The 15,593-nt window shown below is 38.8% G+C and overlaps 1 protein-coding gene across 1 annotated transcript; it reads right to left on the bottom strand.

The window, feature by feature from the left end:
* Positions 1–9,061: 9,061 nt before the first annotated feature.
* On the bottom strand, positions 9,062–15,199 carry LOC103718013 (3-ketoacyl-CoA synthase 11-like). The gene is made up of 2 exons (XM_088721623.2): positions 14,289–15,199; positions 9,062–9,935 (listed from the first exon to the last, which is right to left on the bottom strand). The coding sequence occupies exons 1-2, from the start codon at positions 14,991–14,993 to the stop codon at positions 9,153–9,155; spliced, it is 1,488 nt and encodes a 495-aa protein (XP_088577749.2). The 5' UTR covers positions 14,994–15,199; the 3' UTR covers positions 9,062–9,152.
* Positions 15,200–15,593: the final 394 nt, after the last annotated feature.

Here is a 15,593-nt window from a genome sequence, read left to right as displayed (position 1 = left end):
GAAATCACTTGGGAAGCTTGAAAGCACTTGATTTCTTCACTTGAATGCACTCACTCCCTTGAACTTCTCTCTCTTGCTTCTCTCTTAAATGATCTAGCTTTTGGTTGGTGAAGAGTTGTTGAGAAGCACTTAAGAGGTCCCTTTTATAGCCCAAAAAGCAAATATAGCCGTTAGAGATAAAGTAAAAGAGATTTGAAATTCAAACCAAACCTACAAAAGTTGTCAGTCGTGTCCCAGGCGCTCCGGAGACGTCTCCGCTTCAACGCGAGACGTCTCGGCTGTATAAATTTACTTTTCACTTTGTTTGGGGTCGACTCGGCACTTTACGGGGACGACTCTGGAATTGTATCGTTTGAATTCTTGTTTTTCTGTTTTTCTGAGAGGGTCGTCTCTGTACTTTACGGGGACGTCTCGGCTTGTTTGCACTTTTTGCATGGGGACGACTCCGCTGCCTTGGGGACGACTCCGCTGTTATAACTCCGAAAAATATGTCTTCTGAAATTCTCTGAGAGAGTCGACTCCGCTCTTTCAGGGGACGTCTCCGCTGCCTTATCACCGAAAATGACATCCTCTGGAAAATCCTGAGAGAGCCGACTCCGCTACCTCGGGGACGACTCGGGAAGTCTGCTTTTTACTTGCGGGGACGACTCCGCGTACGGTGGGGACGTCTCGCGCATATCTCTTGAAAACTGCCTTTCTGCCGCCACTGAGAGAGTCGACTCTGCTACTGAGAGAGTCGACTCCGCTATCGCGGGGACGACCCGGCAGGTGCCGGGGACGTCTCCAGACGTGCCAGTTCTTTCTGTTTGTGCCAGAGACGTCTCTGAGACAACCCGGAGACGTCTCGGCTGTCCCTGAACTTTTTCTTTCATCTCAAAAATTCTTCAATAAGTCCTTAAAAAATCATGGGAACTTGCCTAGACATTTCTTAACAATATTCTTAATAAAATACATGAAATCCTTAATTAAATTGTTAAGATAAATGGAATTATACTCTAGTGTTTTGTATTCATCAAAATCCATTAGGGGGTCAACATCTAACTTTTTTTTTGTCACTTTGCTGATTATGAGCCCATAGTTTTTGAAGAAGCAATAAAAGATAAGAAGTGGAGAATTCGCATGGATGAGGAGGTCAAGTGGATTGAGAAGAATAACTCTTGAGAGTTGGCAACCATGCCGGAAGGTCAAAAGTCTATTCGTGTTAAGTGTGTTTTCAAAGAAAAAAAGAGCGCTAAGGATGAAGTAGAGAGATACAAGGTAAGGTTGGTAGCCAAGAAAAATAGCTAATGACACGGAAGCTTGCTCCCATTGCGCAGTTGGAGACCATTCACTTACAGCTCAAAAGAAGTGGAATATTTATCAAATGAATGTCAAATCGGCTTTTTTGAATGGCATTCTTGAGGAAGAGGTTTATGTTGAATAACCTTTGGGCTATGTGATCAAAGGCCATGAAGACAAAGTGCCAAGGGCTTGGAATAGTTGGATTGACAAGTATTTCTAAAAGAATGGGTTTACCAAGTGCCCATATGAGTATGCACTTTATGCTAAGGTGCGTGAAAATGGAGATATTTTGCTTGTTTGCTTATATGTTGATGATTTGATTTTTACGAGCAATAATACAAGTATGTTTGGAGAGTTTAAGTAAGCTAGGACTGGGGAGTTTGAAATGACATATATTGGTCTCAAGTCTTATTCTTGGCATTGAGATCAAACAAATGGAGGATGGAATTTTTATTTCCCAAGAAGGTTTTGCTAAGAAGATCCATAAGAGATTTAAGATGGAAGATTGTTAATCCGTGAGCACTCCAGTAGAATACGGAGTCAAATTGCCTAAGAATGAAGAATGAGTGAAAGTAGACTCTACAACCTTCAAGAGTCTAGTTGGAAGTTTGAGATACCTAACTTGGCATAAGACTGGATATACTTTTTGGAGTTGGGCTTGTTAGTCGGTTTATAGAGTCACCAAGCATGACACATTTCAAAGCGGTGAAATAAATTCTTTGTTATATCAAAGTTACAATTGGATTTGGCTTGCTTTATTCATTTTCTAATGAATTTAAGCTTGTAGGCTATAGTGATAGTGATTGGGCCAGAGATACGGATGACCGAAAGAGCGCTACCGGTTTTGTTTTCTACTTGGAGAATACGGCTTTTACTTGGAGTTCGACGAAACAACCAATTGTGACACTTTCTACTTGTGAATATAAATATGTTATCACTACATCTTGTGTTTGCCATGTCATATAGTTAAGAAGATTGTTGAAGAAGTTACAAATGCCGCAAGAGAAGGCTATGGAGATTTTTGTTGACAACAAGTTGGCTATTGCATTAGCGAAGAACTCGATTTTTCATGATAGAAGAAAGCATATAGATACGAGGTATTATTTCCTTAGAGATTGCATTGTGAAGAACGAAGTGCAAGTGAAGTATGTGAAGACCCATGATCAAGTTGCGAATATTTTTACAAAGCCTCTAAAGTATGACACTTTTAGCAAGTTGAGGATGATGCTTGGAGTTACAAGAAAGTGTTGAGAAAATAAACTTAATTCAGTGAATGTCTTTTGAGAGGTTCATGAATGTGTGAAGGGTCACCTTATGAGTGGTGATTCATGTATGGGCAAGTTCATGAAGTTGGGTTTCCTATATATATAAGTATCCATATATTTGGCTAGTTCATTTATTTGAATTTTTTATGTGCATTTAAGTGGTTCATGTATTAGGTTTATACATGTACCTAGGAGTCCTATAAATATTGTGTAAGTATTGCGGTTTTGGCAAGATAAAAGAGCCAAAGTAGATAGAAAAATTTTAAAGTATTTCATCTCTTTATCTTTTCCTCACTAGAGAAATTTCTCTTCCTATATTCCAACAGTAACAAGCATCAAAACAGACATATATAAAATAATATAAAGAAAACATAAAAGTCCTTAAATGGAATATATGAGACAAAAACATGACCTAGTGTTTATGGTACAAATGATATTAAAGGTAGTGGAGAATCTCCACGTTCCCCCACCCAATTCCTTTTATCTCATCGAAGTCCATCATACATGGGCTTCAAAAAAAAGCAAAAACAAAAACAAAGAAAAGAAAACATATAAGAGGCATGTGAATGCATCCAAACGAAGCCGCTTGCTGATTTGCTTATTCCCTTGGCCTTGAGTCTTCGAACACCACTATAACCTTCTTCTTTAGGAATATAAGAAAAACTGACAAAATTGATGAGGAATTGTTGTTAAGAAGGCAAGAAGATATTTCCATTTATGTAGAATTGATTGGGGAGTTAATTGGGGCTTAATTGTGGGTGTTATTCTTGGCCAGCAAGACTGTTGTATTTTATATATTGCTATGCTCCTTTTATATATTTCCATTATGGGTGTTATTCTTGGTCAGTAAGACGGAGCTAACTGGGGCTTAATTGTGGGTGTTATTCTTGGCCAGCAAGACTGTTGTATTTTATATATTGCTATGCTCCTTTTTGAGCAAACCATGAATGAGAATGTCCTTCTATGCCTGTGGTTTTTTTTTTCCTTCAGAGTTTTCTACGTAAAACATGGTCTTCTTGTGTTGATTCCATTCTTTATTATTTCTTTCTTCATGGTATTAGAGTAGGTTTGAATTCCATAACCTTGTCGTTTTCCTACTGGTTTTCCAACATACAATTCATTCTTTGAAACTTTTGCCCTACACCTTCAGAATCAATTGAAAGCCACTCTTTGTAAAAGGACAAACTTGTGAGATTTGTCTTTTGTGGCCCACTCACAGATTTGTTTAAGAAGGGAATCCTTCAATTTCAAAACTAGTATCTTGGGAAGCAAACACAGATTTCTTTTTAATCTGTTTCTTGGTCTTCATCACCCACTTGCCCAATCTATTGTTGTTAGAGCTGAGGGCTACAGTGTTTGGCAATCTATACTTTGCTCGTGAGGAATATTTTTCACCCTTGTATTTGCTTGCTATATTTGCAAAAATCTGGTGTATTTCATTTCTATTTTTGTTAAATATGACTAAGGAAAATAACAATCCTGGTATGAAGCTTTCTTCGATTTTATTCAATGGGCTTAATTATGTTCCATAGTCTAGAGTTGTTTGCCTATCTCTTGGTAGTAAATAAATTGGGACATATTGATGGCAAGAAATCTGCTCCGAAAACTGATGATTCTAAGCATGATGAATGGGTTGCAAATGATCAGCTTGTTATGTTTTGGATTCTTAATTCTATGGAACTCAAGATTGCTGAAATCTTTAAGTTCTCCGAGTCAGCTAAAGATTTGTGGAATTCTATTAAAGGTTTATATGGTCACCAGAATAATGTGGCTAGAATCTACCAATTACAGTAGCAAATTTTTGAATGTAAACAAGAAAATCATTCTTTTATTGAGCATCTTAGGAAACTCAAGAGCATGTGGGATGAACTACCAATGCATCGCCCACCTACCACAGATATCAATATCTTTCAAAAGTGTGTTGAGGAAGATAAAGTTTTTCAATTGTCAGCTAGTTTGAAGCTTGAGTATGAAAATCTAAGAAGGCAGATGTTGATAGGAGTTGAAGTGCCATCTTTGTCAAATGTTTGTGCTACTCTTCAAAGAGAGGAAATTAGGAAGAAAGCCATGAATGTTAAATCCCAAACTACTAGTATGCATTTTGTGTCTAGTACTCATGTTACTTTCAGGACTCAAAATGATAAGAGAATGTTCAATGCTAGTGGTTCTTCTTGAGGGTCAGAAAAGGGCCGTCGTTGTGATCATTATAATAAGTTAAATCATACAAAAGATCGTTGTTGGATTCTTCATCCCCATTTGAAGCCAAGGGTTGCTAATACTATGAAGTCCTATGATGTGGCTTATCTCTCCTCATCTGATACTACCATTGAGGATCTTGCAAGGCTACTCCACCAACACTTTAGTAAGCTTGAATCTTCTACATCTAAAGCTGACCTATCCTCTCCCACACGTCTCAGGTAATCTCAAAGCCTTTTTTTTAGCGCTCTTTGATGACTGCACTTGGATTATTGATTTTGCTAGTACAGATAATATTACCAATGATTATAGTTATTCGCTTGACTTAAGCCCTTCTACAGAGAAACACATTGTCTCTGTTGCTAACAGAACTTCTGCCCTAATTGAGGGTCATGGTACTCTTAATATTTTTCCAGACTATCCAAACTCTCAAGCATTGTATACTCCTTCATTTCTTTCAAAATTATTTTCTATTGGCAAGCTCACTTGCAGCTTAAACTATGATGTTATTGTCTCACCTACTAATGTGAAATTTTAGGATTGAGCCACAAAGAAAGTGATTAGTGAAGGCATTTATTCTCATGGGCTATATTTGTTGATGACTTCCACTCAAGCTTTCTTGGTCAGACTACTTCAATTTTTTGGCACAAGCATTTAGGACACCCATCTAATCAAATGTTGTCTTAGTTGTTTCCTAGCATGTCTGGTATCCCTCACACTTGTGAGACTTGTCCATTGTCCAAACAAACTTGATTACCTTTTAGTTCATCTCATACTATGTCTGTTGCACCTTTTGAATTAATTCATACTGATGTTTGGGGCCAGCTCCTATTGAATCTTATGATGGTTATAAATATTTTATTATGCTTATTGATGACTACTCTCACGTTACATAGCTTTACTTGTCGAAACACAAAAGTGAAGCTGTCTTTGCTTTTCAAAACTTTCATAAGATGGTTGCTACTCAGTTTGGTGCTTTTGTGAAAGTCTTACGCTCTGATAATGATATAGAGTATATACAAAATATTTTTTCTGATTATTTGAGTTGTCATGGCATTATTCATCAAACTAGTTGTGTTGGCACTCCACAACAAAATGGTGTAGCCGAAAGAAAAAACCATCACCTATTAGAAACTACTAGGTGTCTCATGTTTCAGATGCATGTTCCAAAGCCATATTGGTCACATGGTGTCCTTACCTCAGTCTATTTGATTAATAGACTACCTAGTCATGTCCTTAAACAAAGTCTCCACTTGAAGTCCTGCATGGTAGAAAAATTGATATTTCTCACCTTCGTGTTTTCGGATGTCTATGCTATGTTCATGTTGTAGCAACTCATCGGGATAAACTTGATGCTCGTGCGATTAAATGTATGTTTTTTGGATACTCTTCCACCCAAAAAGGATACACATGTTATGATCCAAAAATCCACAAACTTGTCATATCCTGTGATGTGCACTTTGTTGAGACCGAGCCATTCTTTCCTGCACCAGATGATGACTCTAGGATTCAGTCGCAGGGTGAGTTTCTACCTGACTTGGTCCCTCTTCCCATTGTCAGCTCAATGTCTTCTCCACCTATCCCTTCGAAAAATTCCTCACGTAATGTAGGAGAAAGTGATGCCCTATATGAAGAAAAAGCTTCACATGAAGGTCCCATTGTGGCTCAACCGGAAGTTCGTCGCTCAATTAGGCTGACTTGTCCCCCCAAGATGCAAGATTTTTATACCTACCATTCAACTTCCTTTTCCATACAAAGTCACCTAACCTATGACAATGTCTCTCCATCCTACTTTGCCTTTCTAAGTTCCATATCAGATGAACCCAAAAACTTTCAAGAAGCTATTGCTCAACCAAATTGGAGAAAAGCCATGTAAGAAGAGATTGAGGCTCTTGACAAAAATCATACTTGGAAAATTGTAACACTACCTGAAGGTAAAGAGAAAGTGGGATGCCGTTGGGTGTATAAAAAAAAGTACAACAGTGATGGAGTCGTTAACAGAGACAAAGCCAGATTAGTCGCTAAGAGATTTATACAAACCTATAGAGTTGACTACAAGAAAACATTTGCTTATGTTGCCAAGATGAATACTATTCGAGTTTTGTTGTCTGTTGCAGTTAATCATGATTGGCCATTGTTCCAAATAGATGTTAAAAATGCTTTTTTATATGGTGAACTAGAAGAAGAGGTTTATATGAGTCTTCCACCAGGACATCCTCAGGAATCTCAGCAACACGTAGCATGCAAGTTAAAGAAGGCCTTGTATAGTCTCAAGTAATCACCTAGAGCCTGATATGCAAAACTAAGTATTGCTTTTATGAGTTATAGATTTAAGTGAAGTTCAGCTGATTCCTCCTTATTCGTCAAAAGGGATAGTTTGCACACTACAATTGTTTTGATTTATGTTGACGATATTATTGTTATCGGGGATGACAGTGAAGAAATCACCAAGCTGAAATCGTACCTTCATACGAAATTCGACATTAAAAATTTAGGTGTCTTGAAGTACTTCTTGGGGATAGAGATTGCTCACCCAAAGAAAGGATTATTTCTTAGCCAAAGAAAGTATGTTTTAGACCTTCTGAAGGCAACAGAAAAATTGGGTGTGAAACCTATCTCAACTCCTTTTGAAAGTAGCAAACCTACATCAGATGGCAAACCCTTGGAGAATATTGGTCAATTTCGAAGGTTGGTTGGAAAGTTGATTTACCTAACCATTACTCATCCAGATATTTCTTATGCAGTTAGTTTGGTTAGTCAATTCATGCATGACTCAAAGGACATTCATATGAATACTGTTAATAAGATTCTTCAGTACTTGAAGTCATCTCCAGGGCGAGGAATTTGGATGCAGAAGAATGGTCATACAATAATCACAGGGTATACAGATGCTGATTGGGATGGAAGTCTGATCGATGGGCGCTCTACTACTGGATATTGTACATTTGTTGGTAGGAATTTAGTTACTTGGAAAAGTAAAAAACAAAATGTTGTTGCTAGGTCGAGTGCAGAGGCGGAATATAGAGCAATGGCATCCACTATAAGTGAGTTAATCTGGCTTCATGCTCTTTTATGTGATTTGGGATTTAAGACTTCACTACCAATGAATTTATTCTGTAAAAATCAATCTGTAATTTATATTGCTTCCAATCCTGTGTTTCATGAGAGAACAAAACACATCGACGTGGACTGCCATTTTGTTCGAAAAAGGTTCAAGCCAATATCATTCGAACTCCTTATCTTCATAGTGAGAATCAATTTGTAGACATTTTTACTAAAGGCCTTCCCTCAGCCAAGTTCCATGAAATTTTGTCTATGTTGGGCTCAACTGATATCTACGCACCAACTTGAGGAGGAATATTGTTAAGAAGGCAAGAAGATATTTCTATTTATGTAGAATTGATTGGGGATCTAATTGGGGCTTAATTATGAGTGTTATTTCTTGGCCAGTAAGACGAAGCTAATTGGGGCTTAATTGTGGGTGTCATTCTTAGCCAACAAGACTGTTGTATTCTATATATTGCTATGCTCTTTTTTGAGCAAACTATGAATGAGAATGTCCTTTTATGCCTGTGGTTTTTTTTTCCTTCGGGGTTTTTCACGTAAAACATGGTCTTCTTGTGTTGATTCCATTCTTTACTATTTTTTTCTTCAGGAACTCTTAACTTTGATTGTTGTCATCAATGTAGAGAAAAGATAATGGTTGTAAGATGAAGCTGTTCTTATTAGAAGACAATTTAGTTTCATCAATGTTGAGGATACCATGATTGACAAGAGAATTGAGAGTTCTTTTCGATGCCAGACAATGAGACTCACGATTTGTTGTGCGATTTAGATACTGCACTATAGCTTCAGGGGTGTCTTATAGTTATACGTGTGCAAGCTTTCCAGTATTATCTAATGCTTCATTCACACAAGAATGACCTAACTTATATCAAAATTATAATCACAAGAATAGTCACAACTCTTATGATAACTATCACCATAGTAATAGTCATCATGAACTTAAGAATAATTATTATCATAATCACGAGGGGACATACAATAAGATTTATACACTACTAGAGAATAAAAGGAGAAAGAAAGGTTGAACATAACAAGATAAAATGATCGAGAATACCTAGGTAAACTTTAGAGTTTGATCCCGTACTCTAGAGAGAAGAAAAGATAAAATGGTCCACTGGAGAGGCTTAGAAGCCTTATCCATGCAGTCATCCCTCATACAACAAACTGGCATGGGTGCTACATAGAGAATTCTGATCAACATTGGATATTCAGAGAGAGAGAGAGAGAGAGAGAGAGAGAGAGAGAGAGAGAGAGGAACACAAACAAATATAACTTATATGTCAAACTGCCTGAAGGGCTACAAGCACTCATACAATCATATAATTGCATAAATCCTACAATTAATTATTTCACTATAGGCACCATCTTAGGTACATCAACCGGAAACTTGTTGATCTCCCCCTTCCATGGGTTCTTCTCCTTGGCAGGATTGACAGTCCTCAGTGCTCTCCAAACAGCGCTATTACACTTAAACCCTGATCCAAATCCTATCTGCCACACTCTATCACCCTTCTTAATCCTCCCTTTGGCCTCACAATAAGCAAGCTCATACCATAATGAGCTGCTTGAAGTATTTCCAAACCTATGTAGAGTCATCCTGGATGGTTCCATGTGCCATGGGCTCAATTCAAGGTTCTTCTCGAGCTCGTCGAGCACACCGCGCCCGCCGGCATGGATGCAGAAGTGCTCAAAAGCTAGCTTAAAGTCAGGGATGTAGGCCTGGATCTTCAGTTTAAAGATCTTCTTTAGGATCAGCGTCCCAAGAAAGAGGAGCTGTTCAGACATAGGAAGGACCAGCGGCCCAAGGGTCGTGATGTTGGTCTTCAAGGCCTGACCGGCGACGGCCATGAGGTCTTTGGAGAGGGCGATTCCACGGATCCCATCGGAGTCGTCTTCTTGGTTGACGCAGGAGTAGGAACGGTCGTCGCCGCCTTTGTGCGTGCGAACGGTGTGGACGAGCTGGTATTTGGAGCGGTGGCGGTCCGAGCGGCGGTTGGAGAGGAGGATGGCGGCGCCGCCCAGGCGGAAGAGGCTGTTGGTGACAAGCATGGAGCGATTCCTGCCAAAGTAGCCATTGGTGGTCATATTCTCCGTCGAGACCACCAGTGCATAGCTGTTCGGATGTACCTGCGAGTTTGAGTAAAATGTCAGCCCTCAGCAATGACGTTGGATGATAGCTAATAAATTATACCTGTTCAAAGATTGGCAAACGAAGATATCCACAACGTCTTTAATTCAAAATAGTTCGAATTCAAAACAAGGTTTGATGGCTATATCATAAGTTGATCCGTTTAAAAAGAAACTAGCAAGTGGTGATATGAATAAAATCTAAGTTGGTGTCATATCAGTTGGGCTAGAGCTTATGTGTGAAGGTTGGTTTGGTAGGCCCGAGTCCCAACCAAGTGGTGATCTGAGCATTGACCCGACATTAATTGGGCTTCATAAAGGACTCTACCTTCGACCGATATTTTCGTTCAGATCTTCAAGCCTCTTGGGCCGGCCTGGCCTGCTGGCATACGTACTTAAGGACTTAGATAGAAGGTCAATGCTCAACATAAAAAATATCAAATTTTAAGTAGATCCGGACCGAATCCCGACTAAAAATGAATATAGTATAGGACTGAGTTTCGGCCTATGATCAACTCTACTTGAGCCTAAACTATATATATTTTTAGTTGGACTTCGAGCTAGGCCTATTTAAATTTTGATATTATCTATGCACAATCCCAGCCCATGATCAGCTCTAAAAACATGCCATCAGCCATTTGATGCTGTAATTTTGAAGGTAAGAAAAACAATAAATACTTTATGTATTCAATTGAATGATCGATGGCCTTACCACATGGTTTGTTTTCATGAGATGCTGCGGTAGTTGTTTCTTGGATGATACCACCTTTTGTGTTGATTTAAAGTAGCCAGTTCTGCCGATAGTAAATTGTTTGCTTTACTGAAGGATTGGAGAGGATTCACAACTCCATCAGCCGCAAAGGGCCTCTCTTTTTCAAATAGTGACAAAAACGCCTCAATCTTATACATGCACAAGGAATAGTAGTGTCTTCAAGGTCAACTTGCTTTGGAACAAGATTAGGTGTACATGTGAGTCAAAAGATATTTGATCTAACATGTCTGATGCTTAATGTGGACCCACTCCACATTTGAAGATAAGACTTAAGAATTGAGACCCATGATTTGGATATGCATCTCCAAATTTATACCCCTTCACCACCTAGGTTAGATTTCATATCACAGTACTTTACCTTATGAAATTTAATCCTAATAGATGCACTCAAAGAGTGAAACTTAACTCGATCACGTACGTATCTCAAGTGAAAGAAAAGAAAAAAAATCTTGGAATAAATATGGGACTATGGCCTAGTCTGCACACTTGCATCCCTTCTAGCCATCAAGTGGGAGGTGAACTCTAATGGAAATTTAACATTCCAGTCTTCCATGTGCATAAGGCTGCTTTTCTTTATTACGGGTTTGGTTTCATGGATTGCCTAACCCTATAATATCACATGGCTTGGACCCCCAAAATTAAGGGTTCAAATTAATTGGAATTGGACCACATACCCTAGCACATAAAAAGGAACATTAAGATTTTAGAACCACGTACGAAATGGTGCAACTGGCCTTCCATAAAACTGAAGAGTCTTAATTTTTCCCATACATTACTGTTCTATTATTCTAATAAAATCCTAACCTAGCCCTTCATTAGGACTTTTGAAAACAGAAGAAGCTGGTTTAACATTGTTGACTGACATTATCAAAGAAAATAGTAGAAAAAAAAGATAAAATATAAGGTGCTTTTCTTTTCTTTTTGAGGAAGGCATAATAAAAATGCATGTTACTTGTTTTGAAGCATCATTTACAAAACAAGACACCATATTTTCAATTGATGTAAGATATAAAATAGATATATTGTTTTCAATTAGACAGATAGTAATAAAAAGGCTAAACAATAGCTTTTACTATGACCATTTTTAATGAAGTGTATAGATTTAAATGAAGGTGCTTGCTTATCATACTAATAAATTAAATTACGCTTGGAAAAGAAAAGGAGGTGGATTTGTTTCAATAAAAAAGTAAATGTGGAACTTGATTAAGGGATTGCTAGGTTAGTCAAAAACAAGTAAAGTCAACTGGTGAGTTTGCACTGTACGTGGAATGGGGGTTGTCTCTCTGAAACTGTTATAATGAAAGTTATCTCTATCCAATGGCCTAAATTATTGTGGGACAAATTAAATCGCTTCTCCCATCCGAAACAACAGTAGAAGCTTTGAAAGCCTGCAGGTGGGTGGTAGTTTCATTGGTAGCCTAAGCGGAATAACTCTCACCACCCTTTCGTTTCCCTACGGTGCAACAATTAACTCCAAACCACCCACCTTCATTAATTTGCTACCTGTTTCCTTCACATGGGCAGACCCATCACCTGGATGGGCAGTTTTGTATGTGGGTTTCTTTATATATTCCCATGCTAGGGTTCTGTGAATCCACCCTAGATGAATCGGATCCAACGTCATCATCCTAGGTTATATTGTTATTGCACATAAGGAAGAAGAAAGAGAGAAAATGGAGTGAATCCACCTCATAATTTCTCATCCATCATGTCAGGTACGTAGATACTTGCATGATATGATATACAAAAGTAGATGGTAGTGGTTATATCTTTCACACACACACACACAAATTCATCTACCTTCACTTGAATTCACCGTAGGATCACCCACTGAACATATCTTAAAGCATTATGAACGCTACCGTTCATCTACCTGCGTAGATCTCAAAGCGATCAGTGGGTGATCCAGCGTTGGATTTGCATGAAGGGGAAGGTGAATCCTTATTTCTCGTGAAAGATATATCCTGACCCATACATAGTTATTAGCTATGAATCCCAAGCGACATGCATGATGATCAAGAGGTTGGATATGTGTCACATGCCAGTTGGGTAGAATTGTTGGATACTGTTGAGCACTTCACAGCAGATCTATTTCAGGGTTTCTGACAGGGCCTGGCCCCTATACTTTGTGAAAGGTTGAAATGAAGATCTGATATAAATGACTGGAGAAAAAAAAAACTGGTATTCTGGCTCCTGGTCTCGTGGCCTACCTTAAAAAAAATCTTTTTCATATGCACAGCCTTTGACGGTGTCCATCCAACGAGTATAATAACAAAACTATAATATTCCGATGTGATGCATGCATAAAAAAAGGTCCGCCTGTCCGATTGAACAGCATATGCAACTGCTCCAGTTTTATTGCAGCAAATAAAATTTCATAAGCATTTTCCCAAAGAAATAATAAATATAAAAGGATTAAAAAAACTCACTTGAGTTTACTTTTGGTTTAAATTTAATAAACAAACATGGTCTAGATAGTAAAAAATGGTTTGATTAATTCTAAGTTAAAAGAGTTACTAATCGAAGAAGTTGACTGGGTTTTGGTGTCAAATGGTTGTGATTTCTTGTGCTCAGCCATGCGACAGAAGTCATATTAACGCACAGGAAGGATTCCTGTGATCCCTAGTTTAGATGTGACAGATTGCATGCGTCTAAATCTAGTAATTTCAGAAGATGAGGAGCAAATGATCCCAAGAAGAAGACACCTAAGTGAGAGAAAGCGACAATAAAACTTTAATTTTCTCAGGGATGCTGTAGGAACTGTTTTGAGTTTTGACAGCTGCAAAGGAGAATTTGTTGAATCTGATCCAAACTCAAGAAATCAGTATTAGAAATTAAATTCTAAAAGAAAAGCATAAGCATGTCAAAAAGTGTGAAATTTTTAGAAAAAAAAATAACTGAGAAAGATGATCATTGAAAATTTATAACAATTTCTAAATAGCTATTTTGGTAACGAAGCATTATATTAAACAATAAATTGATACCAACAAACTCGTAGTATTAGTAGCCAGCGATACAAGCATTAAACCATTCCAAAGCATCCAAAGACTTGAACAGAAATTGCATGTGTGCTGTTAAATGTGGGAAATTCTTGCTTCCTAGGTCTAAGCTACTACTATTGGAGCCAAAAGAATGAGTGAATGAATGAATGAATAAATAAATAGTTCTACAACCTACGCTGCACCACTTTTAACCCCTCCTTTTATTCATGAGAACACTAAAACTGGTCCCTAGTTGCATGCCCAATATCAAAAATCTTATGAAGATCCAATAAGTTCTTTACCCATATGGCCACATCTCCATTCCAAACAATGTTTTCTCAGAATTACGAGCATGCATGCATGCCCAAGCCTTTCTCCGATATCAAAACCGTACTGGAATTTGCTGTTGGAGCACCAACAGAAAACTTGACCCATTTCGCCAAAAACATTAATAACCAGTAAATGTTCTGCAACTATTGCATACCTAATAAAGGACAAGAACATATGGCCCGCTTCCAAATCGAAGTACAGATTTAAGAAACAAAAAATGAAGAGGAAGTAGAAAAGAAAGTGAATAAAATGAGTGACGGAAACACCAACCTGAAGAAGGTTCCGAGCGAGGTCTATAGCAATGATTCCGGCACTGCAGCCCATCCCCCCAAGGTTGTAGCTGGTGACATTCCCCCTGAGCTTGTAACGGTTCACGATCATCGCCGTGTACGATGGCGTGGGGTTGAAGAGGCTGCAGTTCACCACCAGCACCCCCACGTCCTTTGCCTCCACTCCGGATTTCTCGAACAGCTCGTCGACCACTCCGAAGATCGTCGTCTCGGCCTCTTCCCTCGCTTGTGCGATGCAAATGCCGCCAGGACTGCCAAGGTGCGACGAGGGCAAGTATGTCGCCTCTCCGAGCCCCGAACTCTCCAGCACCCGTCTCTGGAAGTCGAAGCTCTCGCCGGTGATCCCGTAAATCTCGAATTGCCTCATGATCTCCGCCCGTGTGACCTTGTTGGCATCGATCGGCTTAAAGCATGAGAAATCGAGTACATAGACCGGACGGGGACGGTTCACGACATACACAGCGGCCATGAGGGCGAGGAGGGTGAAACAGATGATGATGGATGAGGGGTTGATCCATGGATGGTTTCGTAGCTCGCGAAGATCGTCGAGGGTTATGGTTGAGAGGTGAGAAGACTGTAGGAGAAGGAGAAGGGGAAGGAAGAGATAATGAACATAGGAGATGAAGTGGTGGTAGAGGAGCTTCATGCTCTCAAGGTTCACTAGCTTTAGTAGCTTGAAGAGCATGTTGTCTTTTGTCCTTATTTTTTCCCTTTTGGAGAAATCCTGAAGGGCTTGTTATCAACAGAAGATCAGTATTCCAGCTACAATGGTTGATGAGCACAGGGACAACCTTCACCTTCACTCAATCTAGACACAACTAGGGTGCCTAGGTTGTGTGTTTAAGGGAGGGGAAGAGGTGTTGGAGGAGGGAAAGGAATAGAACTACGAGTACATGGAAGGGAGCAAGGTTATGTATTTATAGGGAAGAGAAAGGGAGGTTGAGTTGAAATAAAAGACTGATATAATTAATTGAAGATAAGAATAAAGCAGGGCATTATTGAAATCTACTGTTGTATGTATTTTTCCAGCACATTGATACAGTCTGATGGTACAATTTGTCAACCAATATGTTTTCGGGTTTTATGCATGACCGACAACCACTTCTATACCCCAATTACATAACATTCGTGATCAGCAGCTGCAGCTCTACAAATGACATTTTGCCAAATGGTTGGAACCACATTATCTGCATGTTTTATACTCTTGTATCTTATCCAAATGATTCAAAGGAACTTCTTTGGATAATATAATAGAGTTCTGCACGTGTGATGTATCATGCGAATC

This window comes from Phoenix dactylifera, chromosome 5, assembly GCF_051530095.1.
Source record: "Phoenix dactylifera cultivar Ajwa chromosome 5, Ajwa_hap1_PhDact_Kaust_v1.1, whole genome shotgun sequence".
Taxonomy (NCBI): domain Eukaryota; kingdom Viridiplantae; phylum Streptophyta; class Magnoliopsida; order Arecales; family Arecaceae; genus Phoenix; species Phoenix dactylifera.
Note: the sequence above shows the minus strand (reverse complement) of the source record. Positions and strands in the feature narration are given on the sequence as shown.

Bases quoted from the DNA above. Each gene is read 5' to 3' on its own strand.
- LOC103718013 (XM_088721623.2), bottom strand. From the start codon at position 14,993: ATGCTCTTCAAGCTACTAAAGCTAGTGAACCTTGAGAGCATGAAGCTC. The intron at 9,936-14,288 runs GTTGGTGTTTCC...TCAAACTCGCAG, and splicing joins TCGCTCGGAACCTTCTTCAG to GTACATCCGAACAGCTATGC.